Raw genomic sequence first — 27309 nt, 5'->3', positions numbered from 1 at the left:
GGGGTGAGGACGAAACAGCAGCGGCCATCTTGGATGTAGCCACGCTCTTCGTCCCTCTTTCTCTTTCTTTTTCACTCCATCTCTGTCTTTTTCGTTGCACGCATGCGCAAACACGCAAACGCTTCGCCGCCACGGCTTTTTCTTCTCTTTCTTCTTCCCTCTTTTACCCTTTGACACGTGCCGCTGCCCGAGTCACGCGGGAGCAAAACACTTATGGATTCGAAGGCCCGATGCGCGATCGAAGGTATCGTTTTTTTTTTTCTTCCCATCCTCCTTTCTTTTATACTCCATCTTGAAAGTAACTATCTCGTATAGAGTCGATTGCTCTTAAGTTAAAGTAACGTGCTTTTGGAAAAGTTTCTCGCCTATAGGTTATTCGCCGTCGCAGAGACGCCTATGCGTAACCCATCGATCGTTCGCACCACTCTTTCATACTCCTTCCTCTTTAGGTTCGCCCTGTGCTATTTCTAGCTCCTTTCTACCAAGTTGATGTTACTCTTATTTCAAAATCTGCGTATATCTAGCTTTCGTAACGCGAAGGGCGATTGTTTTTTATGATTCGATCAATTTCAACGAATTTCGTGAGGAACGAAAATTTTCGTTTAGTTTCACGTTCATTGCCGAACGAATTTATATACTCAGATATCTAGGTATAATGTCTTTCGTAATTCTTGTTTTTTACTAGAAGATTGTTCGCTGAGAAAGAAAAGAAAAACGTTGGATCGTCGATCTTTTCTTTTTTCTTTTTTTTTCCCTTCTGAACATAGTGCATGCATACGCACGATAATGCGACATTTGTTATGCGAGAGGGACACTATTGAGCGGACATTAATTTATTCTGTCGCGAGTAGCGCGATTGTAAATTGAATACGTGACGTATCGTTTACGAGGGCGACTAATTCGAGGCACATTTCGAGTAATTAATAAACGATACTGCGAAATTGTCGTCAAATATACGTCGGCTGTTTTATCGTTTCAAACTGAGAGATCGGAATCATCCGTTGAAATATTTTTCATTTTCCAAAAAGAATGTCGCTTAATGCTTTTCCCATTTGCAAAGACAAACGTTTGGGACTACGATTTACGGGATTATTTTTAAAATTGAAGGATTCGACTTTGTAGCTATGGAAAATCTTTAGATCATCCCCAACGTGTACGGGTAAATTTAGTAACGATTGAGGGCATGTTTTCTAATGAATACGAGTTACTTTATGGTTGATACGATAAGCGACTGAAAATGATCGTGGGTAGGGTAGGTAGGTACCTACATACATACATCACGATGGCGAATGATATTTCTTATTGTGGTTTAATTTTATCGAGATCTATCGAACGTTCAAGTTCTCTTCCTTCATCTTACAATCGAATTTCGTTGGGCGTAGTTTATAAAAACCGGTTCCGGATCGTATCTTGACACATCGATGCTCAAGACGATAACGATCAAAATTTTACGTTTTTGTACTTTGCCGACAGATCGAATTAAAATCGATAAGTATCGCGACTCGGCCCTTTGTTAAAAGACTAGGTACCTTACTACCAGGCAAGGCCTCGATCGGAGTAAGAACGGTTTTTGCCTCGCAATTTTCGCGCTCTCGGCGTTAAAAGTGTTTAAGAAGAGCAACGTTGTATGAAAATTGGAGCTTTTACTGGAACTTTTAAGAACGATCGAATTATAGTCATTATCCGTCTTAATTTTTCGGAAGTGAGGACTCGGTTAAGTCGACTCGTTCGAGAAACAACCGCGAATTTTGGAGGAGACTATCATTACTCGCTCCTTTTGACGCGAAACTAATTTTCCAATTTCGATGATACGAGACGATCGTATTTTCGATCACAAAACACGTCGAAAAAATTTCAAAGTCTCCCGAGGCTTGCATTTCACGTTCCTCTCTCTCTCTCGTTCCATTCGATTACGTTTTATCGTTTCTTAGTCCGAACGATTTCGAGCTTTCATAAGTAATCTTATTCGACTCCGTTTTATTAGAAATTAAGAAAGAAACTAATTTGATATAGTTTCAATCGCGAATGAATATAAATAACGTAGCGATGGGAGTCCACTCACGGTAGGTTCGCGGACATGCAACGTAATCGGTACAAAGTGCCGCGCGATAAGCGATTATATTTAAGACGGCATAAAGGTATAATAATCCTGTTGTTAATGGAAGTTCTCGCGGTGACTGGGACTCGCGTCAAGGAACGAGCTGGAGCGCGCGCGGAGGACTCGGTTTTAGCGGGCGGAGTCCTCATGAATAATCCGTAACGCAGTAACGACGAGAACGACCAATCTGATTGCACTTTTATGCGCTGTTTGGCACACGAAACTCACGTCGCGCCTATAAAACGCATAAAACGTCAGGTATAAGTGGCCCGGCACTTTCTCGGCGCGAGTGCGCCAGCCGAACCTCTTAAGAGGGCTCGACTCGCGAGAAAGAGAGAGAGAGAGAGAGAGAGAGAGAGAGAGAGAGAGAATGAGCGCGCGCGCGCGCGCCAGTCAGCACAGCCAACTCGCTCGTCCGCCATCGCCACCGACACCGACCGCCTCGGCCGGATCCGGTAAAAGTTGCCTTTTGTTTGATAGCCGGCTAAATCGGCCCGGCAACCCCCTAATGCGTCATTACTGTCGAGCTTTACGGCCGACTCGTATCATTTCACTTAGGTATATTGATATGGCAACGAGTTCCTGACCTGCCCGAACGCCACGGCTCCTCCTGTACTTCTCCTATCTTCCTCTCCTTCTTATTTTCGCCTTTCCTTTTCTTTTTATCTTCATACACTCTGTTCCCTGATCATTGCCCGCGCTACTCCTTAACAGCCAAGAAAATCTCTCCTCGATCCCACACGTCCTCCCCTCCTATCTCTCTTTGCTACTTTTGGATAATCGCTTTTATTTTGCACTTCGGAGTGGTAATCGATGATGCAGAATTAGGTAAGTGAGTAAATACGTACTTACTTATGTGTTTCCGTCTTCTTTAAAATATTTTCTTGCGTTATCGACGAAACTGTCGCTACGAGACCGAGTTTATCGGGAAAGGTTTGAAAACTCTTGGAAATTTATCCGGTGTTTCCGAAAAACGAAACTCGAGACTCGAACTCACCATTAGCGTCATAGTTTACTTTAGAGAGAGAGAGAGAAAGGGAGAGTGTCGTATCGTTCAAGCTTGTACGAGATACGTCGACGTGTTCTTTTCTTCTCGTTTGTCGTTTTACATCCTATCTATACGAACGGAGAGACTGTCGACTGATGAAGAACGCCAAGCGACGATCGAAGATTTTTCAAGCGTTGGACGTTCCGCTTCACGGAAGTCGACGATCGACGCGAGCTGGCAATATCGACGATGATTAGGCCTTATCTTCGGGTCGGTTTGTCCTCTGTTCGACGGGCCGTAGACATCCACGTTCCGCATCTCACTAACTTTTAAATGTGTACTACCAAAGTTCAAATCGATCTTTCTCGAATATTATTCGCTCGCCATTACGAACGTTTCTCTCGTTTCTTTTTTTTTCTCTTTCGAGTTTCTTTAATTCTATTTATAAGAACGACGAATTATGTTAAAACAATACAAAAAATAATTGCTTTGGTAGATACCTATGTAAGTTTTTTTTTTGTTTGGTTTTCTTTCTTTTTTTTGTCTCGTTTCCAATTCGATTGGAAACTCTTTTACTCTTAACCAAGATTTATTTTTAGAAGAGATGCAAATAAACGAGTTGAAATAATTAATACGCACCATATTGAGCCGTGCAACGTAATATACAGGAGGGAGCTCGTTAATCCTCGCTCATTGGAAGGCAATGTAAGTCATTGGCGATAATAATATCCATCGAAATATGAGGGACGATATCGCAGAACTCGTAAATTCTACGATCCAAATCTACCGTTCGTGCTATGTCAAGCGTCTCGACACTTACGACGTTCTCCCCATTGCTTTGGAATATTTACGACGTCGAAAGGATAAAAATTCGCGACAATTTCAACGCACGAAGCGACGCGGTGTCTCGCGTCAGAATTTCGCAAAATCTTGGCGCGAAGAACGACGTCTCGACGAGTGTCGTAGGACGATTAGACGCGTCGTCTTGCCTCTCGAAACTCGGCTTGTTTTTTCGATCAGCAAAAATAGTATCTCGGTTCGAGCCTCGGCAAAGCCAAGGATATTTTTTACTTTTCGAACGATGACGATGACGATGGCGATGGCATTAGGCGTTTGTTAAAAGGGAATATTTTTGTCGACTACGGTTAGAGGTCGTTGTCGCTATACTCTTCGAGTTGCGTTCACGCGGCTACGAACGAGCGACGAGCGAAACTAACGGCCGGTCGTGTGCTTTAAGATTACTCCGGAGACTCGTACGTTTCTCTCGAGTCGACTATTTATTTATCTTACACCGGTAGACATGACAAAAGCGAGAAGGACTATAAATAGTCGAGTCGGTCGTACACGGAACGGAAGAAGAAATCTTCGATGGGATGCAAACCGACGCCATTTTGGAACGGCTATTCCTCCATTTTTCTTCGAATCTCGTACGACAATGTGTCGTCCTCATTGATTCTCGATCAATTGAGTGCCTATTAAACTACCTAGGACCAGTCGCAATAATTTCTTCGATGTCTCGTTAAATGACCACAGGTAGTACTTACCTACATCAAAGCCATGAACCAGTTCGAACGATTATTTCAGCTCCGAGCCGACTCAACTAATTTATCTAGTTAACTCGTTCCGCTATGTCGTAAAGCCGATCGTAGACGAAATATATATGGATTCCCGAGTGCTCCAGTTATTGCGCTTTCGAGAGACCCAGTCAAAATAGTACTGGTGCACTTCGCATCGAGCTCATATGTTATCGTTATTTATACCTCGATTACCTCTGTTCCTGCGTGTTACCGTCATTGCTAGCACGAGCTCGGGAAATCGCGTAGAGTATTACGAGCTTTTCGTTTGTACGAACGAATTCGTTGCAATTTATAATCCACCCTTTCTGAATTTTCGTTATCTTCTTATTCGTTCACTAAAAGAAATATTCCGTTTCGTCGTGATCTTCCGAACGATTATAATTAGCGTTTGATTTCATTGTCTTTTTCGATTTTTCAAACTTCTCTAATTAACCAACGCGAAACATTGAAGAACCTTTACAACCGATGTTACGACCGCGTAGGTCAAAGACGAACTAACTCCTGCCTGGTTAAACGACTTGGCCTAGCAATCGATGTCCTTGAGGATGAAAAAAAATGCGTAACTTTAAGAAGAGAGTCAGAAGAAAAAAAAGCGGGGGTTCGGAAGCCTTCGTGGAGTTTTTACGAGGTCTCGAAGCTAAGAACCGACGGTTCGGCCCTTTACGTCGTCCGCATCCGACGGCCCGAAGTGTTTCCTTCCGACTCGATCGGTGCTATGCTTTCTTTCCATTTTCGTTTGTTTACTTGGGAAAAAAATTTGCTTCTGCGAATGTCTCTACGATACTCCAGTACAGACTTGTTATTAGAATAAAATTCTTGGAATTTATTTTCATTTTTTTTTTCTTTCGCTCGTCGAGAATTGTAAACATAATATACGACTCGTACGCGCCGATAATAATAATAATGATTTCAATGAAGTGAATAATTTCAATGAAATTTACCACAACGATATTTTAATCCACATTTAAAAAGGGTTCATTTCCACGCAACGACCCTTCGTATCCCTGTCGTAAAATTGAATTCCGACGTACCCTGAAATTTCTGTGGCTTATCGATTTGTTTTACCCGGCACGTATCTGTAGATTTTTATATTGATTTATTTAACTTCGTTGTAGATATAAAAATAATGAACTAACAAAATACTACTTAATACTACTTACGTTTTACTTTATTTAACGACTCAATAAAAAGCAAAAACATCTACTATAAATTTTATTCGCGAGTTCGGAATTGAAAATTAACCGCTTTGGTAAGCCCCCGGAACGTATCCAAGTAGGATTTAGATACGTGTGATATGCAGAATGTTAACTCGTAATATTACCGTGGAGAGAGAAAGTATATAAAATACGCATTTAGGATTTGGAAAATCCGAGAAGACGAACGACGGCAGAGGAACGTTGGCTTAACGTTCTCGTACAAGAGTCCGAACGACCTTGACGACAAAAAAGCGCGTAATTTCAGGTGAGTCGGTAGGACGAACGCGAAAACACGAATGCGAAGGGATCGCGAGGTCAAGCCGTGATCGTGAGTCTTCAGATCTTGCTCGTCCAGCTTCATATTCGTTGTCCTCGTCGTCGACCTTTCGAGGGTTTTTCACTGCTCGATACCCATGGTGTGACCATGACTATGACCCTTTTACAGCTATACCCGCCATAAACACCCTCTCGGTCACCCCGTTAAATGCTTTTTTAGCCAAAGAGCCTGTTTTTAACAACCCTTGAGAGACCTCGAAGTTCGGACTATCCAGCGGCCACCTTGCCGACCACCGTGCAGAGATAAAAGCCGCACTATTGCAGGAAGCGACGGATCGGCTATTCTTTTCTCGGGGTTTTTTATGGCCAGCCTTGAAATTCTTCGCAATTTCGTAACTACGGGGCTTACGGTCGCTTTTTTAAAGGGTCGTATATTTTTTTCTGTTTTTTTTTGTATCGAATAAGAGAGGAAGAAAGAAAGAGAGAAAGAGAGAGAGTGCAAGAGAGAGGGTGAAAGAAGGGGAGTGTGCAAGAGAGAAAGAAAAAAAGAGGAAGGAAAAGGAGGAAGAAGAACAGCGAACGGACCCTTCCGAGTCCTTGAAGGGATTCTATCTCTACGTATATCTGAATTTCGCGTGACTGAGACTACGAGGTCGTACTGAAGTAGATAATTTTGTTACCTTTTTTTTTTCTTCTTTTTTTACCTTGAGCAGCCAGGTAAAAAGTGTAATATCAAGACCTGAAAAAAAAATGAAGATCCTGGACGTTTTACACTTGTACGCAGTTTCAGTCGAACTCTTCGAACGTTTCCGGACGGTCGTGCTATTTCACATTTTCCTTCGTTCCGTACGTGTGTCATTTGCGTGCGGAATTCTTCTCTCGTATTACAAAATCACAGCGCCCAAATCGATTATCCAAAAGGGGTATGTAAATCAGATTCTTTTTTTATCTCCATAATTAAGACGCGACCCCTTCAAAAAGTAGACACGGTCTGTTACATTAAAAAAGAAAAAGAAAAAGAAAAGAAACATTTATTCAAATCTCCCATATAAGTTTCAAACGACTGGCATTTATAAAAGATTCATCTTATTAAGTACCATCGGTATTTTTTTATGAATCACCGCTCTCTACCAGATATACCGAGACATAAAAAAAATAAAAGACACGAATCGAGAGAGTAGTCACTTCGCATACGGCTCGCTTCGTTTTTCCGACACGCGGGGCTCGTACGCATACCTGCTTATATTGTGCGCCGTAATAAACTTTTATGAAGTCCTTACGGAGGATTAAGACGTCTCGCGAAAGACAGATAAACGAGGCGGATCATACGAGCTTGGAAACGTGACGGGAATCATCGTCGTGGGGCCTAACAGTCGTCGGTATTCGCGTAAAACTTTAAACGCAGACCCCTCAAGATCGCGCTTATTGTTCTTACCGTTCGCATGTTATACACATCATCCTCTCACTCTTCTCAGTTTTCTTTCTAACTCATCTACAACTTTACTACATTTTTCCTTTTCTCTAAAACCTTTTCCTGCAACTAGTTCGCCGACTCGTAATTTGCTTGACTATTCTTTATTTTGACGATCTAAGAGACTTCTAACGTGTATCAAATCTTTCCTGGACATGCATATATGCAAATCTTGAAAGATAAGCGCGCATGCATTTACCATTTCCGCCGGCAAGGTAAAACGTACATCCTCTCTTTCTTCCTTACGAATATCGCATGAATATACGTCGGTATGATATAAAGGGTAACGATACCTTATCATTCCGGGAGTAAGAATTCTTGAACTTTGACCTCCGATAGAGCGTCCGTATTAGAAAGTGTCAATCATTATAATGGCTCACGTTCCATTCGTTTGTACTATGTCATAGATAAATTTATACTCTCCTTTTTAACAAATCAATCATAATTTTTAATATTAATTATTACAATAAGAATTGCAAATATACCGAATGTATCGCGAAATGGATAATAGACTCTAGATAATAGAAATATATGTATCTTGGGAAGTTGAAGGAGGGAAGATAAAGTTTTGGGAGGGAAAGGCAATCATTTTTCCACGAGGTAAAATGTCCATGTCTCTCTTATCGGCTCGCACCGTGCTAGCGAACATTTATACGCGAAAATAGGTAACTTTGGTCGTGCTCGAACGGGTAAATAGGTATCGATGGATGCGGCGAAGGTAGGTGTATAACTGTGGAAGAGAGACAAAGATAGATAGATAGACAGAGAGAGGGAGAGGGGGAGAGAGAGAGAGAGAGAGAGAGAGAGAGATAGAGAGAGAAAGAGAGAGGAGAAGCCGCGGCCATTCGCATAGGACGAATAGGTATAGTATTCGTGCCGTGGCCAGGGTGGAGCTTCGCTCGAACACAGAGAGGCGGCGCGGCGGTCCATAACGCTCGCGCGGCAGTAACTAATCGGATTCCGGTGGGCTATGCGTGCACCACCATCGCCCATACGGCGTAGAATATGGGGAATCTATGGGCTCATATCCACGACCCAAACTGTACACTAGCCAAATGGACGCGGCAATAACGGCCCGTTAACGCTAATTCGCGGAATTCTGATTGACGACGGCCGCAGGGAGCTGCCGTGTTTCCCCCACGATCCTGTATCTCTCTCTCTCTCTCTCTCTCTCTACCTTCCCTTTACTCACTTTCCTATCTCTCTCTCTCTCTCTCTCTCTCTCTCTCTCTCTCTCTCTTTCTGCCTCGTGTTCGTCGTATTTATGCTACCTGCGAGCGTGCAGTGGTGTCAGGAGACTCACTCTACTATCAGCAAACGCGTTTTCTCCTCGAAAGTATCTTGCTTCGAGAGTTTAAACTAGTAGTCATTGAAAAGAGTTCAACAAAGTCCTATTCGAAGTCATTTTGTATCACTCTTTAAACTTCCGACGTTTTCTACAATATCGCAATGGGATTATCAAAAGTCAAACGTGAATATACTAGGCAACTTTGCCAATTTCTTATATCTATCCTGGAAATAACGAGGAAAGAAATTGAGTGAGTCGATCATCGTCGTAGAAAAAGAGCTCCGATAAAGTCGATAGTTTCCATGTAGAGTCTAAAACTGGTAAACCCCTGGATGCCTGCACCGCTGGCTTCCTCTCTTCTCCTCTTTCCGGTCCTTCTTTCACCCACACATAGAAGCGCTCGTATAAGCGGAGAGTCGTGGCCAAACTCCCTTTCCATCTACCAGAACTCCCCAACGTGCACGGGTTCAACCATCAGAACTCACCCTCCAACTCGGTCAACGTATTTCGTGTAAATACTGACGCGCGAACGAAACACACACGCGTTTCCGAAGCTAGGGTCGGTACACACGGTAGTCTGGCATCATGAACGTTGCTCGTGTAATGGGGTGACGATCGGGGTAGTCGAATGACGACCGACCACCCTCTTCCCTTCTCTTCCTCTTCCTCTTCCTCTTCCTCTTCCTGATTTAGAGCTACCGTTCTATCTCTCTCCTTTCTCCTCTCTCTTTCTCTCTCTCTCCCTCTCTCTCTCTATCTATCTATCTATTTATCTCTCGGTTTCGTTCCTCCTACTCATCCCTCTCGTTTCCTGCTCCATGAGTCCTACGAGCCATTCGTCGGCCCTCGTACCTAGCCGATCGGAACGAGTCAAACCCTCATTTTTCTCTCGTCACTTTTCGCGAGTACACGCGTTTTTCTTCCGATCAAACTAGCTCGACCTAATCTTCTTTTATTTCGCTCTTTTTCTTGTCTCTTTTCTTTCTTATGAATGCTGTTTTTTTAATGGTCTATGTCACAGTAGAAATGACTCGGACTCGTTTTCACGGAACGTTAATTCGATTTGAAGGATTTGGATTATGATCGATGTTGGGGGAGTGTCCGCTGTACGACGGATTATGTTGATTTTATTGTATAGATGAAAGTATCGATCCTACTCTCGTATTCTTGCGAAGGAATATATTTCTATAGATATCTATATAACAACAAAGTCTTATTGTACGTGTCCGATTAAATGAGGGTCTATTGACGTTCCACGATAGCGGACAATTAATTTTTAATTAAAGGACCACTTTCATCGAAAGTTTATCGATGGTCCCGTGAACGGCTTTCTTCGAAATCGCGGAATACACATACATAGATAGGTAGTAGATGTATTTTTTTTCTTCTTCATCTTTTTTTTTTTCGTTCGATGAGATCACCGTTTTAATTGCATTCCTGAACGAAACCTATCGTAACGAACATTGCGTGCTCTCTCGGATCTTCCAATTAAAGCACCGCGTTTGCCGCATTTCACCGTTTATTTATAGACACACAGTTAGCACGCGCGCTTTAGCCGCTGGATGCTCACCCTCGTAAACGTGTCGGCGTTTTGGAAAATGCATGGAAGCTAGAATTCGCTAAGAGCGTAAAATTACGCTGAGGGCTCTTCTTGCAGCCTCCGACCACTTTGTACCGAGTCCATCTAAATTTAATGCACGGTAAATATTGGATGCGCTTTGCCTAGCCGACTCTTCCGCACTCTCCGCACATGTTCGAGTTCATTCTTACTTTAACTCTCTTTCTCCTTCGTCTCTCTCTCTCTCTTTCTTTCTCTCTTTCTTTCTTTTTTTGAGCGATAGCATTGTGGTTGGTCGAAAAAGTTTTTCTTTTCCTTTTCCCTTTTTTTTTCTTCTTCTTCGCAACACATTTTTTTTATTTTTATCTCAGCAAAAGCAAAACTTGATAGATCGGATAATTTTATCTCGGAGATAATGCGATTCCGTCGTCGTCTATGGAACGTTTCCAACGAAATCGAAAAATTCTTCTCTCTGGGTTTCAGTGAAATCGGGAGGCGAGCTAAGTAAAGGTTTTAAAATAAAGGAAAAATGAGCGAAGACTCGTTGGACCAGTTCGCCATCTTGAGCTCGGCAGGAGCGCTGCCATAAAGCAGTTCCTAAACTTACGCCAGCACGAGCGTTTTATCTCTATTTAATCTGTATTTTTTCTTTTTCTCTTTCTTCTTTTCTTTCTTTCTTTGATTTTTTATTATATTTGCAGTTCTTCCTGCGAGAGTTGGTCATTAAAATCGGTTTGAAATATAAAGGGGAGTAAAATTAACGCTTTATATCGATTTTATTATTTTCCGAACATTCCTATAATTTTATTATCTTAATATTCGTGATAACGTTCTTAGTTTTATTGGAAGCAGAAGAGAAAGAAAGAAAGAAAGAAGGAAAGAAAGTAACAACGATTTATTGGAAAACGAAAGATCGAATGGTACGATCGCGAGGTGAGAAAGAAAAAATTGAATTCGCTTTTTGTCTTAAGTTATTCCTTGATGCACCTCGACGGTTATTTTTATGGTGTGAACCGTGTCAAACGTGACGCCGTTCTCGACCATCTTTTCCCTTTGATTCGTGTGAAAAGTGCTATGCGAAGGACGCAAGCTGCCTGCAAATGTTGCAGTTATCGACCTACTTGGCTAAGACTAGTGTACCACGATCGTTTGACATTCTTAAATAGACATCGACCGAATGGGTGGCCGAGTGTAAATTCATATAAACACCGAAACGATTCTACACGTACTTCGATTCGTCTAGGCATACCAATGAAATTACCTAAGTCGATGATTTCCTTTTTTTTCTTTCCTCTAATTTCTAACATCGAACAAGTCGCCGTAAAAATTCCATTGGGTGGTCTCTTTGAAATTCTCTATAATATTTCTCTATATATTTTTCTCTGTTCCTTAAAAAAAAAAAAAAGAAAAAATCAGTATTGTATGTTTAGACAAGGGGATACATCAAATATTTTCCCTCGTAATCTCTATTTTATTATAATAGAAGGATTACAACTTTTAAATATATTTTTCGATTCGCCTATATCGGGTATCTCGTATCTATATAACGTTTCATTATAATCTGCATTTATGGATCGAATTAACTTAAGCGTACTTTATGTCGTTCGACGAAGGATAGTCTATATACTTTCCCATATCCATTCTCATATCTGATATGACGAAGTATAGTATTAATATTATTATATTTCTCGAAAATTGAAACGATTCGATCGCGTTAAAAAGTTCTTTTAAAAGTTGTTTAATTGAGATGACACAATCTAAGATTTCATCCGAGTCGTTATAATCATACCAAGAGGTAACCTAACCGCTACCGAATTGCGTTAACTGCTAATTACGAAGTCGTTGAATACGATATTATCTATATACGTAGGGTTGCTTTTTAAGTATATATGCAAGGAATGGTTTACAGTAGCGAAAGGAAGGTACTGATTTAGATGGCTCATTAACATTTCGTTCTTGCGTACCGACCATCAAATTATATATTTTATAAGAACCTATAAGCAACCCTTAATATAATCCTCGTACAAATATCATTGGAGAAACATTTTGGTTGATTCTATGCTCCTTTGACCTATAAGGTATAACATTTCCTCGATTCTTCTTGATAACCAAACTTCTTCTTTATACACTTCACTGTTCCACTTGTCTACACTCGATATCTCTCTCTCTCTCTCTTTCTCTCTCTCTTTCTCTCTCTTTGTAAAAGAATTTGCCCGTGCGAAGTTTACCAATGATATTCTTCCTTTTTACGATATTTTATTACTACACTATCTCAGTTTTATCGTCACGAGGAAAAAATGATTTCACATTTGTCTCGTTAAGCGACAGGTCGTTTAAAGTATTCCCTCGTTTTTAGCCGAGAACCGTGACCACGAAATCGTATCGCAAAATCCATATATTTCATATATTTTTTTCCCCTTCTTCTTTCTCTTTTTATTTATCTCAGTATGAAACTAATAAGGAATATTGTGTGAGACATTTAACGACCAACATTATTCACATCACATTATGATTTAAGAAAGCGCTGATCGTATCTTTCATCTTTAAATCTTCATTTTATCGTTCGATGACTTTTATATATAAAAAAAGAAAAGGAGAAGAAAAAAAAAAGAAAAAGACCTTCACCTTTTCTTTTCTAAAGGACTCTTTTATCGTCACTTTTTCATTCACCTTTTCGTCGCCAACGTGACTATTATTATTTATGTATATTTTGAGGTAGATGCACGCAGTTCGATTCGAGACACCCTATGAACGTGCGTGTTCATGGAAGCGCACTCGAGATTCCAAGGAAGATAAAAGGGAGAAAATCAGCGGTGTGTGCACGTGCAGGCAATCCAACTCTGTACCTCGTACTTCTTGTTACGCGTTGGCCCGTGTTGCCCAAATGCATTAATCACATCGATAGCAACGCGAAAACGAGTAGGCCATTCTTTCAAACGTCCCCGATCGTTCGGCAAAAGAAAACGATTGCTGGTTTGGAAGCTCTCACTCTTTATCCTGTGATTATAGATATTATCGAGTTAAGATTTAACTAAGATTTCCGAGATTAAAATTTGTTTCTTCAAAAATAAAAATAAATCTGTCGATTGTTTCATCGTTGGATTTAATGTTCTACCTAGGTCTTAAAATCATACGTTAGAGAAAGGTTAGATAAAGAAATATTTTTCGAGTATAAATCTACATACGTTTAATCCGAACGAAGTTAAACGAGAGAAATGTTAGTTCGAAAGAAAAGTGTCTGAAAATTCGGCTAAGATTTTTACACGTAACTATACATCTCTAAGGGTTACGAGAGAAGAATTACAATGGAAGTTCTTATCGGGTTTTTCTTCACTATCCGTGGAATCTAATTGCATGTACACTACGCGAAACAATGTAGCGTCTTAGATTAGCATGACCCAAAGGTCTGATACAGTACCAGCAACAAACGCGCAACGGCTTTGGAATGAATAATTCAAATGCCGTGGCTATGCGCGGGTTGAGAGCTTTCTCTCTCTCTTTCTCTCACATATACTCTCTCTTTTTCTCTCTATCTCTTTTTCTCTCTATGTGTCCCTGTGCACGTCCCCTCCCTCCGACGGCGCTCACGAAGCTCGGACATTCCTGCACGCATTTGCTCCACGAGATTATAAATCTCGTGACTCGTGGGGTTATGGTGGATGTTATGCGCCAATGAGCACGAAGGATGAGATACTAGCTCTTGCTTTATTATATTCCTTTGTCACTACTCGTTTACTCGCCGGCTCTCCATTTTGATTGCACCGAACTGTCGCGTATTCCTGCGAAATAAACGGCTCGTATAACGAGAAAGCGAATTAACGAGGACATCTAACTTTGCACTTATTTCTCAGTGCGCCATGCGCGTTTACGCTATTATACTTCTCTCTTATTTTTGTTTTTTTTTTGTTTTTTCTTTCTTTTTTTTCTATATTTTTCTTCGAAATGTCAGAACGTGAGAATAGGTAAACGTTAACGTGAGCTTTTTCCCTCCCTAGTGAATTCTCCCGAGGAAAATAATATTTCACTGATTTGTCTTTACGATGTCAGAAATCGCGCGAGAAAAACTAACGTGAGTACTATACAAACACGTATAACGAGGTAGCGAGGTAACACAGCGAGTTCTTTCACGTTGCGATTATGGACGACGACCTTCGAAGCGCGAACGCCTCGAGCGAAACGATAAATCATCGATCCTCCATCATCAACCGATAACGATCATATTTCTCCCGTTACCAACCGATCCTCGTATTCATCTTCGTTTGCTTATAACACAACCGAACACTTAACGAATGAACTCTCCGAATCAAGATAATATCAATGGTATTCGCTATGTGATTCACATAAATTTACTCTCGTCGATTCGTAAATTACCTGTGCAGATTCGTCGAACGACTTCGATCGAATGAATCATTATTAATTCACGATTAAGAGACCTTCTAACGATATCGATGCATTACATCGACGCGACATATCCTTTGATACTCGTTCCATAAATCGCTAATAGATCTAGATATTAGAAATCTATCGTTCGTCTATATTCGTATTTTATCCTATTGTATATATCCGATAATAAACTAAGTACTTACTTTCTCGTAAAAGTAATGGAAACATAAAAATTTGGAAAGCATAAATAATAAAATAAAATAATGGACAACGATCTTCAAGAGGAATTAATAAAAGTATAAAGGGTAGGTAAGAGCAGCAAGAGAGAGAGTGTTTACAGTGGTTCGTTATACCAACACCATCGAGATGTAAGAAGGTGTAGTGTATACGAGATGGTTGATACGCGAGCATAGTATAATATCTAACGTAAGAGGGACGCAGTAGCGATCGTAACTTTCTCCCTCTTTCTCTCTCTCTCTCTCTCTCTTCTCTTTCTCTCTCTCTTTCTCTCTTTATCTTTTGGTAGACGATTTGGTGTATTCCCTTTGATGGAGTTGTGCGTGTGCGCGCGTGCACGTGCACTTGGTTGGTGCAATGCCGCCATTCTCGTCGTCCTCGTCGTTCTCGTGTCGTCTTCGTCGTTGTGTCGAGCTGGACCGAAGGTAAGCCCGGATCATATTCTTAACGAGAGTGCTTTACGATCCGATGCTCCTTTATCTACGGCGGTGTTGTTGGCGTTATCCAAGACGCGAGAGTCGCGTACGAGAGAGAAGAATTTGCTGGACTTCTTTGAGAGAAAGAGAAAGCTTCGAGAGAACGTGTCTGCGTGTGAGAAAGATAGAGAGAGAGAGAGAGAGAGACTGAAAAGAGGGAAGGTGTTCGTGATGTATCTCGCACTTAGCTGTGCCACGCCGTGCCACGCCATAGTCGCCATGCTTTTTTATGCTTTGTCACCGTATCACGCGTGTACCTGCGACGTGTATCCGTGCCGTGTACTACGACGGTCCTGTGCCTTGTCCAGGGATCGCCGTCGTTTGTAATTGTTAGGCTATGGTTCTGGAACGCGACGAGTCCGATAGGAGTGAACTAACTATAAAACGAAAGAAAAACATTAAGAAAAAGAGAAAGAAAGAATGAAAGAGTATTCGTCGATCGATTGAAAAAAAATAAAATCAAAAATAAGGTAAAAGATTCGTCTTTAAAACTGATCGAGATTAGATTTAGATCTTTAGATAAATACTATAGTATTCCCTATTTCGTATAGTTAAGACTCGTATGTGTTTCAATCGATTTAAGAATGATATTAAAATGCAAAACGTTCGAATATTTCACTCCGAATAAAAATTACATTCGATCATTTTATTTGTTATCAAAGGAAATATTTCTTTATGTTGCATGTCCTCCGACCCCTCTTTATGACGTTTCGTGTGCAATAACTCTTTTCGAATCTGGGCAGCGATCGAATCGTGCGATTAAGTAGCTTACTCGACTTTATTCCGTTCTGCTCGCGTCAGACGAGTTTGGTTTGTAGCTGGAGGACAATCGCTTTTATTCTCGGGACGTAACGTCACGCATACGGTAACGGCACGGAGACAGACAGCACCGATTCGACCGTAAATTCTGTAAGAGAGGTTCTTCGTCCTTATCCATGTGCTCTTTGCTCAAGGCGCATCGAAAACGGAAGCGGCGATTTATCAATCGCCACGAAAATCTTTGAAATTTTAGTCGGTTAAACGCTATAAAAATTGACCGCACGGTGTTGGGGCAATATCGAACGGAATAAATTTTCGTCTTAACGAGTAAGAACCTATCGTTTTCCCTGAGCGCATTCTCTCGTAAACTTTGCTTCCTCATATAAGAAAGAGAAAGAGAAAGAGAAAGAGAGAGAGAGAGAGAGAGAGAGAGAGAGAGAGAGAGAGAGAGAGAGAGAGAGAGAGAGAGAAAGCTTTCATTGGTCTTTTACGTTTATCATGTCTGGGCACTTATTCAAATGAGAAAGTATCACGATAAAGAGATAATTCCATACACGTACGAGTAACGTCGTTATTGCAATTATACGTAAATGAGATGGTTAAGTTTTTTGGTCATGTAAAAGGGAGGCGATCGACGAAGTTCATCCGACTTTCTTCTGTATTCTTTGCTCGAGGGCTCGCAGTTCTTCGGTCCCACGTGATTAACGTGTCTTCTTATTCTACTTATTCTTCTTCTTCTTCTTCTTCTTCTTCTACTTCTTCCTCTTCTTCTTCCTCTTCTTCTTATTATTATTATTCTTCCTCTTCTTTTTTCTTTTTCTTTCTCTTATATAATAAACGTATCCTTGGGTCAGAATAACGTCGGGTCATTCGAAACTCACGTAAATCGTTCGCCGTGTACGCTTCTCCTTTCCGCGAGTAAGATTCGCGAGGGAAATTTGAATTTCTTCTCTTCTCTCCTTCTCTTGGATGGGGTAGCTCGCGAAGGAAATCATTCACCCTGTACACGTGCACGCGGATAAGATCCCATGAATACGTATCCGCGCCTTAGCTGATTTGCATAGGAGAGAGAGAGGGAGCTATCGACGTGGTATATACAGTATTCACTTACTTACACATATAAGCGTATATGCTCTCTCTCTCTCTCTCTCTTTCATCCTCTCTCTCTCTCTCTGTCTCTCTTCTCGTTCCCGAGGCGGCCTACGTGCGAGCCACTCGGCCGACAGGACATCGCTCAAGGCACTCACTCCCATCCTAAAGCGCTACGTTACACGGGGGTTGGGGGCACTTACTTCGTTCTCGTACTCTTGTACCTTCGTTATCCACTCCCCATTTATCCTTCACGCGGTCCTCGTCGTACACGTACGTACGCTGTCCTCTTATTCCTCTATGTAATCGGAGAACTGTGAGCGCCATTACCACGACCGAAGTAGAAAGAGAAAAAGCAAAAGAGAAAGACCGAGGGAGAGAGCTAAGAGAGAAAGGAAAAGAGATAGATCGAAAGAGGAGAGTCTCCTCGCGTTTGGATTTGCGAGCGAGATAATTCTCCGTGGCCCTGACGGTTCCTAGATACCCTACGTAGGTACCCACCCGCCTTCTCCTTCCGTTATTAACGCTATTCTTCCTTCCTCGCTCTTTCTCGAAGACTTTATTTTCCTTATGTTCGCGAGGACAAGTCCAACCAGGATAGGAGAATAAATTTATACATTTTTTTTCACATTGTACTTTTTATCCGAGATACTTCAGGGGAGAGAGAAGAAGGGAAAAGAAAGATAGAGCGACGTAGAGAACCCCTCTCTCGCAAACCTGCTCAAGAAGAGAGGAATAAGAAGTCCAATCCACTTCGTCTTGAAACGCTTCGAAACTTATACTCTTTGTGTCTCTCTCGAGTTAAGGCTCGAGATTACATGTATTTTCGTGTTGGTATAGCGACCAGTCTTTTCTCGTGCGATTAAATCTTGTTTGCTGAACGATATTTCGTTAGGTTCGTCCGTGTTCTAACTTACACTTCGCAATACGATACTATGTTCGTTAATCCGAATGTAAGTGTGTGTACATGTATATATATATACGTAAAAAGAAGAAATATTAAAGGATCATATCAATCACTCTTTTCTAAATTAAATTTCTCTTACTCGAAACACTTCTTTCTATCTTCGAAATTAAAAAGAAACGAAAAAATATTCGTATAGAAATGACTTGTCATTTGCTCTGCTATTTGCTCTACGACAAAACGGGTTATCTTGTAAAATTGAAGATCTTTTATAAGAAAAAAAGAAAAAAGGATAAAAATATCTTGTAAGAGTTAGATCTCTGTTTAACTTTATCTCCCGTTAGAAGGTTCGATCTTATTCCGATCACGAGGGTTCGTTTCTTAAAAAGATGCTCAAGAAGGGCTCTAGAGAAAGAGCTTCAAGCAAAAGGGCCTGGCTCCGTTATTATCGTCGAGAAATTTTTACATCGCAATCTCGATACACGAACAAGGTGTGCGAATCGTGGCACGCTTCGAGATATTTTCTAATGCCGCGAGACTTCACTCTTTCTTTCTCTTTCTCTCTCTCTCTCTTTCTTTCTCTGTTTTATGAGGCAATAAACCGACATCACAATACCGGGAGCAGCTACCTCGTACAATGGGCTGGATGTGTTAGTGGCGCAAACGCCACCACTTCGGATAATGGATTCTCCTATGGGTCATAAAATTAAAGCTCCGGACAAATTTACGAGCATATTTCCGTTACCACTACGACCGGAAATGAACGCGTGCCGATTTCGAGATCTATTAAGTTTTGGGACTTCCGCTGTTTAACGTAGAGTAATTCAGTGTTGTCTCGATTATCGACACTTAGATAATCGATTCACCGAATGTGCTTTCCAAAACTTTTCGATTGAGAGAATTTCATTTCCATTAAATCATTTCTCGCAGACATTCGAATGCATGAAAATAATGAATTCTCTGTTATTATTTACATTTGTATAAATTGTATCTTTAATTTGACAAGATAATATAGATAAATCTTATATCAAACTAAAAATATACGATATAAATTACTAATATGTATATTGCACAATCGGTTCTAATGTGGTTCTTTGATGATCGATTATTTATCCTTAGACGGACCATAATCTATATATATATATATATATATATATATATATATATATATATAATAAAAATATTTACGAGAAATGCAGGAAAATAAACTAATAATTCACTAATAAATTTTCGGTAACTCAATTAGACCATTATTTTGATCTACGAGTATTAACGAGATGATGGATCAAGAATAGCGTCGAGTACTTCCTTATTAAGACTTAAATTGAGAACCATGAGAGAGAAAGAAAGAGATAGATAAAAAAAGAGAAAGACGGAAAGAGAAAGAGAAAGAGAAAGAGAGAGAGAGTGGAAAAAGAAGAGAAAAGAAAGAGACAACGAAAAAAAGAAAGAAAAGTGAAAAGAGAAAGAGAGAAAGAGATAGAGTTTGAAAGATTCAGGAATGGTGGTGCATCCAAAGCATTATGGCCGCCACTTCTCGACTTTGGCCGGTTCGGTACGAGGGTAGGAGCTTCGGTGATCGTGGGGAAAGGGGGAGGGTCGAGGACATCCATCTTCCCCCACCATCTAGCTCCCTATCTCCTTCTCTCTCTTTCTCTCTCCTTCTATCTCGTTTTCTCTCTCTAAACCTCTTTCCATCTCTCTCTCTCTCTCTCTCTGTCTCTCTCTGTCTCTCTCTTCCCATGTCCTGCCCTGCGTTGCTGCATCCTGCAGGGTTCACCGTACTGACATACATCTCTTCCTGGGGGGGAAACCACTTCGTCTTGTACCCACGACTCTTGGAGTTAACTTTACACAGGGAACTTTCTATCTCCTTCTTCTCGTGTTTTTCCTTGCGTTATTCCTTCGTCTCCTCCCCTTACTCTACCTCCTTCTCATCCTCATCCTCACATCCTACCGATTCACCTCCTTCTTTTCTCCCCGAATAAAGGCTCTATGGAACGGACATCAGGGGCAAGAAGACACAAACTTAATCCTCCAGTGATTCATCTGGAACAGCCATAGATCTGGATTATCTGTCGTCATCTGCGTATTTACGAGCATTCCGCTCCGCCCTGATTGCGCGCACTCGCCCCACGCACCTCTGTAAACCGCGAACAACGCCATGCCCAAAAACGGACACCCGCCGCGAACCTCTTCCTTCTTTTTCTCTTTCTCTTCTTCCTTCTTCTTCTCCTCCTTCTCCTCTTCCTTCTCCTACTTTTTGTCTTTCTCTTTCTCTTTCTCTTTCTCTTTCTCTTTCTCTTTCTCTTTCTCTTTCTCGTCTCGTCTCGTCTCGTCTCGTTTCGTCGCTCTCTATTACGTTTTCCTTAGATGCGATCGAATTTATTCTAGAGATAATGCTTACCACGAAATTGAATCGTGACGTAAAGGTCCTAACGACGTTATGAGTTACGAGAGACTGTTTAGTTACATGGTAAATGTATCTTCCCTCGTGATTGGAACAAAGAACGCAGTGTGTTTCTTTTGCAAAGGAAACTAATTGAGATTTAAGAAAACTTCAATTTCCTTCTCTTTGTATCTTCAAAAAATATTGTATTATTCTATTACGATATTGTCGTTCATACCGAACATTTATAATTATTATAGAAATTAAATATTTGAGATCAAGTTTGAGAATTTTATGATGAAACGGAACGAAGAATCATGAAAGATATCGCGTATGTCTATAATTCGCGTGATATAATCATCTCTTAACCAAACGTGACTTAATTGGCAATATAGCGTGTAATAATGCTAGCCATTGAATTTGTTTGACCGGAAAGGAACTCTCTCTCTCTCTCTCTCTCTTCCTATTTCAGTAGTCAAATTCAATTGCATCGATTTTAGATTGGCAGGATAATATCGTTATGAGCATATTCCTAAAGAAAACTCATTAGAGCGCAGCCTGTCGCTAAAGGAACGTTCGATTACAAGCTGACTACAGGGTAGTTCGATTCAATCTCGACACTTTGAGATAGGATAAATTTCAAGGTTAAAACATAATAATCTTTCGTGTATTTCCTCCTATCATCTATCTATCTTTCTCTCACTCTTCCTTTCTCTTCTCTGTCTTACGTACTCTTCGCTTTTATCTCTCACGGTCTGCAGATAAGAACTCGTTAGTGAAGAATTCTTTCACCTGCCGAGATGCACCTCTTTGATTAATTCGCGATCGAGCAAAGCGGATTTATATTTCGATCGACCATCAGCAAATTACCTACTCAGCGCGTAATAACGACGACGTGCTTTCAGACTAACTGACCGTGGCCTTATATACCCACCATTTTCGCTCTAGCTCGATCGTTGACAGTCTATTTTCTTCTTTTTCTCCCTCTTCATCTTATCTTCTTTTCTCTTTCTTTCGTTATTTCTTTCTTTCTTTCTTTCTTCTTCATTCCCTTCTATATTTTTCTTCTTCTATCTCTTTTTTTCATCTCCTTCCTACGCCATTGACTCTTTAAAAGAGAAATTCATTTCATCGCTTCGATGATTTACAATTTTTTTCTCTCTCTCTCTCTCTTTTTTTTCTTTTCAATCTCGCATGACTGAAATAAGCTTCGAAAATGGGAATGTGATTACGGTTAAATCAATGTAATCGCTCGTTTTACTTATATTACACCTTCGAAATCGTCTTGCACGAGCGATACGTTTCTTAATAGGCTATTAAAGTCACACCGAGTAGACGAGTATCACTATTGGCGAAGATAAATCGAATGTAAGTAAATTGGGAAAAGAGAAGATGATTACCTGTCACGAGAATTTCATTTTCTTACGATATATTAATAAATAAATTTTAAGATATATGCTCGTAGCGAATGACCATTATGAATGACGTTTATTTTTGTAGAAAAAAAAAGAATAAAAAAAGAGATCATTTTTGAAAAGAAAATGATTATTTTTTGAGAGAGACTTCGAAAAACACATGCATTTTGAACTTCATTATCAAAAGGACAGACAACGTTGCTGCTATCGTTGCTCATCCATCAAAGCGTATTATTATTTTCCAGTTGGTTTTCCACCTGCAATGGGTGCAGTTTAGTCAACATTCGGAAGCCATATCATTTTATCACGGCCATTCAAACCCCATTGGCCGTGCAGTAGAGATACCGCACATATCTATATACATGTCTAGTCTGCATCCTACGCCTCTAGCGGGTGAACCATGAAAAACCTACCACGTTTCCCCACAAAAGATTCCCAAAGCTCGTTTTCCTAAATAAAATTCGAGAAAATGCGTTCCGTAAAATAAATATTCTCTTGGCGTGTATCGTTTCGATACGATAAGAAATATTCGAGAAGAATTATGTTAAACAGAGGCGTTTCAGCAATATAAGAAAAAACAAGAAAAAAAAAAAAAAGAAAAAGAAAATATTAGATTATTCGAGAATTCTATTATTTGAGAATATTATACTTTGATATTAAACATTTTTCTCAAAATGAGATTATACACACACATTTAGTTTTGTAAAAAAAAATTATATATCGTGTTGACCTGCAAAAAAATTATAAAAGAGAATTCATCTCTTCGTTATATGTATATACATACATACATATATGTATATATATATAAAAGAAAGAAATCTTTTAAGGGGAGTCTTTTCGCTGAGTGGTTGTAATAACAAGATATAGAGATGGCACGATACCGAAACACAGCACTTTCGATGATCAAATCCATATTTTATCAAATCTTACAAAGAGAAAAGATAAAATCCTGGCTTTGGAGCGAGTTAATGCGTAGGAATGGTACTGCCATGTCTGCATCCGTCGGATCCTTTTCGTCGTCTCTCCGTTACACAAGCTTTCAACATCGGACTTTCAGAACCGAATTTGCTGACTGGCGAAATCACTTGATTTATATTACAAGTAGATGTAGTATTATTAAAAGAATCAATATAAACATTACCGATTATGGAATACGTTATATTCGTTTTAATAATATTAATTGATAGATATATATATATCGAAAATAAAATTTTTTTTTTATTACGTTGAAACTAAAGATCGGTTCGATTTGTTATTGCTTAAAAAGGATTGTTGAGATTTTACGAAAAAATATAAACAAATGTAGAATGATGTGAATATGTAGTCTCGCATCGTGAGATTGGATTTCTTTTCTGTAGTCTTCCTACGATCGTTTCGGCGCTTTCGTAAAATCACGAACCTTTCGAGACGTCGTTACGTAGCTACGTGCCGTGCAACTTCAGACGCCTAATTCTCCTTACGATCCTGCAGTATTTCGTAAACCGCACTCGTTGTACTCTTGGGACACAATCGCGCAATGAGATTCTACGGAACATCTGCGCCAACTTAGATCTCGTCGTCTAAATTGCTTTCCTTCCATGGCCCTAGACTCTTGATAAGTTTTCAATCATGCGATAAACGTTAACAAAATCACACGGAATAAAACGGGTTATCGTTCACTTCAAGTATTTTCCTTTTTCTCTTTTCTTTTTTCTCTTTTTCGTTCTCGTTTTATTTTTCTTTTCGTTTCTTTTTCTTTCCTTGGACCTAGACACCGTGAGTAAAAAAAAAAAAAAAGAAAACTAAAGAAAATAAAGAAAGTTTCGTTGCTTGGCTCTTTTTTCGGGTCTAATAAGATGACCCTGAATAGTTGGCCCTTTTGCTCTCGACGATCATTCTTCTCGAAGCGACGGCGTTATCGCTGCTGTCCACTTCCGTTCATTCGTTAAATAGTATCTAATCGTTGTCTATTCCCTTGATATTTATGTACGGTGAGACTTCGTTTCTAACATCACAACGTTCTCTTTTACTCTTTATCTTAGTTTCACCCTTCTTATTCCTACGGAATCAGATTAAAACCGGGAAAAGCACCGTCGATATTGGATTTCAATAAACGAGTAAAAGTTCATTATCTAATTACGAGGAAGGAGGAAAAATATCGGAATAATATTGAATTGTTAAAGAAAATTACAAGCTCCTCTGAAATCGGTAGGACAGGAAATTATAGCGTCATATGCATGATATCGATCGGTCGTTGAGTTCAAACGATAGCGTTTCTTTTCATTCGTTCGACGTTTGCTCATACTAAAAGATATTTGAATCGTCGATCGACGTCTTTGAAAACTATCGATCGACCATCCGAATCTCTATTTTTTGATCGTTGAAAAAGAGATATAGACGTGTCTGTAACAAGAACTCTTTTTCGAAGTCTCGAAGACTGAGCAAGGTCGAGCAAGGGAATAGAAGCGTTGACAGGGTGGTCGTAATAAAAATAAATATCGAAAGTCTCGTCGACTGACGGAAAACCAGAGAAGGGTGGACGGACCACGCGCTGACGTGGCACCAGTTCTTCTGCTCGTCGATAGAAACGTTGAGATCCTGGGGGCGTCCGGTTTCCGGGCTTGGAAAAATGGCTTGCTTCTCTCTTTCTCTTTTCTTTCTCTCTTTTTCGATCATTTTTCGAGTCTTCTACGAGTGGCATCTTTGTTCGCTTGACAAGAGAGACGATCGACTTCGTCATTGAATTAACGATATCTACTGAATACCGGAAGGAAGACCCTAATATTCTTATGGAACTTTCTTGTACTAAAACTTTCGAGATCGACTTCTCTTTTCTTTGCTTACTTATAGTATATTATTTTTAGCAAGTGTATAAAAAATGAATAGACGCGTAGACGCATACCAATTCGATCGAGTATCGTATATGTATATCATGTTTCAAAAGTCTTAATATACATTTTAAATCATGACCTTTCAATTTTTGTTAATTGAAAATGGCACGTATGAAATGTCAAATTGCGTTCATCGGTGTATCTGTTAAAAACGACGGGATTTATCATAAATTCAAAAATTAACAAAATTCGTGAAAAAAAATCCGAGAAGTCTTTCAGTAGATTCGAAGGTTATGAAAAAGGTACCTTATCCACTTATTCTACTTTTGAGGTATTTTAAAGTGAGCGTAAGATTTTTCTCTAATGAGAGAAAAGGGAAAAGAGAAAAGGGATATCCTAAGGGTTCAAGATCGTCGAAGGTTTTAGAAACTACACGAAAGGGTCGATGGCCATACGTGCAAACCTATTTAAAGCGGCTCGCGCGGAGAAGTTGGCGCGGCACAGCCGGTCGTGGTTCTGCGTTTACCGCGAAATTATAGTTCCGAACGCGATACACGGGCGCCACGAGTCGATCTACTCGTTGATTAAAATCGTGAAAAGGAGAAGGTGCGAGTGTTGTGAGCGACGATTACGAGAAAGAAAAAAAGGGAGCAAGCACAAGCCATTTACGCGTACCCGCATTGCGGTCCCGTCGTGCGAGCGAACGAGCAAGAAAGGGATAGAGAATCTTCTTGGCACTTTGAATCACCCCAACCCCTTCATCTTTTTGGATAAAACCCAGATCGTCGAGCGTTATAACAGCGATGAACTGGCCACGGCAAAAACGGAAATTATGAGAAGGATTTTTAATAAAAGGTTCCCGAACGAAAGGAAATCGATGGGAGAGGTCTAGGTATCGTCGAGTTGATTTCTTGTTTTTCTTTCCTATCTTCCTTTTCTTTTCTTTTCCTTTGATTTCTTCTTTCATTTTTTTCTATTTTATTTTTTCCTTTTCCTTTAGCAAGAATATAATCGTCGTCTACTATCGTCCATAAAACACTCGACGCAACCATAGATTATATCCCTTCGACACGTTTTTTTTAATCCTCCAGTATCTTTCGAGTCTTTCTTAAGAAAATTTCACAATAATACAAACACAAAATTTAACAATATATTACTTTAGATATTTATACATACAGATAATTTTTTACAATTTATTTTTGTCTAATAAGCCTAAAGAAGAGATATAAAAGAATCCACAAAGAATCAAATTTATAATTTACAACCTGATAAATCTACGGACAAATCTACATATGCGTATGTATCGATGACGACAACGAAAAGATAACACAAAAGTGTGACATGAAGAACGTTTTGAAAGTTCGTCGTTTTTCAAGATTATACGTTTGTCGTACGGAAAAAGGGTTGGGTGGCAACGAGACCGGTAGAGAGGGTGGAAGGTGGTATTTGCGCGGGCCAAACGACCTAAATAGAGAACAAACAGTGAGGGTGCACACGTAACGGGTGGGAAAGAGAAAAAGAGTGAAAGAGAAAGAGATAGAGAGAGAAAGAGAGAAAGAGAGAGAGAGAGGCTCGTGCGTACTAGTGGAAAGAGAATAACGAGAGAGAGAGAGAGAGAGAGAGAGAGAGAGAGACAGAGAGACAGAGAAGGGTTTAGGATGGAAGAGAACAAGAGGAGAGGGAGAAAAGGGAGGAAATGGCGCGCGTTACGGAGAAATGGCGCGGAAACTGGGGATAGTGACGGGCAATGGGCGCTCGCCACTGTCGTCTCTTTCTCTCCCTCTATCTCTCTTTCTCTCTCTTTCTCTCTCGTTTGCTCTATCACTCTCTCTCACTCTCTCTTTCTCTGTTCTCTAGTCGAACGAAAACTCGAACTGTGGAGACCGTGGGAGGACAACCACTCCCCGAGTTTTGCGTTCCCGTTGTACCGAGCCACCGAGTCGAAGGAGGGCAAGGAAGGAGTACAAAGGAGGAAACGAACTAGAATACCTTAGGAAAAGGGAATCGAGGAAGGGATGAAGCTGCTCGACCATAGAGAGAACGAATGGAAGAGAAGGAACCCATTTCTCTTTTCCTCTTTCTTTCTTTCTTTCTTTCTTTCTTTTTTTCTTTTTTTCTTTTTTTTCTTTCCTTTATCCTTTCTTTCCTTTCTCTCTCTTTCTTTTGGATTCTTTCTTTCTTTCTTTCTTTCTTTCTTTCTTTCTTTCTTTCTTTCCTCTTTTTACGAATCGTGCGCGAAAACCATTGGTGGGATTAAGCTCGAGTTGGTCGAACTACTGGGCGACCCTTGGAATTCCTATCGCGAGGGCAGTAAAGACCTTCTGCTCCTAATGGACTGCGAGTAATGATCTCCGATGTTTGTGGCCTAAGCTTCGACCTTGAGATTAATGCAATG

At 40.2% G+C, this 27309-nt stretch overlaps 1 protein-coding gene across 2 annotated transcripts in view; it reads right to left on the bottom strand.

The window, feature by feature from the left end:
* LOC127063331 (uncharacterized) overlaps positions 1-27309 on the bottom strand; it is a 283945-nt gene that overhangs the window by 14907 nt on the left and 241729 nt on the right. The window contains exon 5 of one of the 2 annotated variants that reach the window (XM_050992974.1): positions 15673-15925. The exons of the other annotated variant lie outside the window; for it this stretch is intronic. Coding sequence (XP_050848931.1) covers positions 15884-15925 — 42 coding nt within the window. The 3' untranslated portion in view covers positions 15673-15883. Of the gene's footprint in view, positions 1-15672; positions 15926-27309 lie in introns of those variants that run through there. 2 annotated transcript variants of the gene reach the window in all.

This window comes from Vespula vulgaris, chromosome 4 (genome assembly GCF_905475345.1).
Source record: "Vespula vulgaris chromosome 4, iyVesVulg1.1, whole genome shotgun sequence".
Lineage (NCBI taxonomy): Eukaryota > Metazoa > Arthropoda > Insecta > Hymenoptera > Vespidae > Vespula > Vespula vulgaris.
The sequence above is the reverse complement of the archived record's forward strand: the minus strand, read 5'-3'. Positions and strand labels throughout refer to the sequence as shown.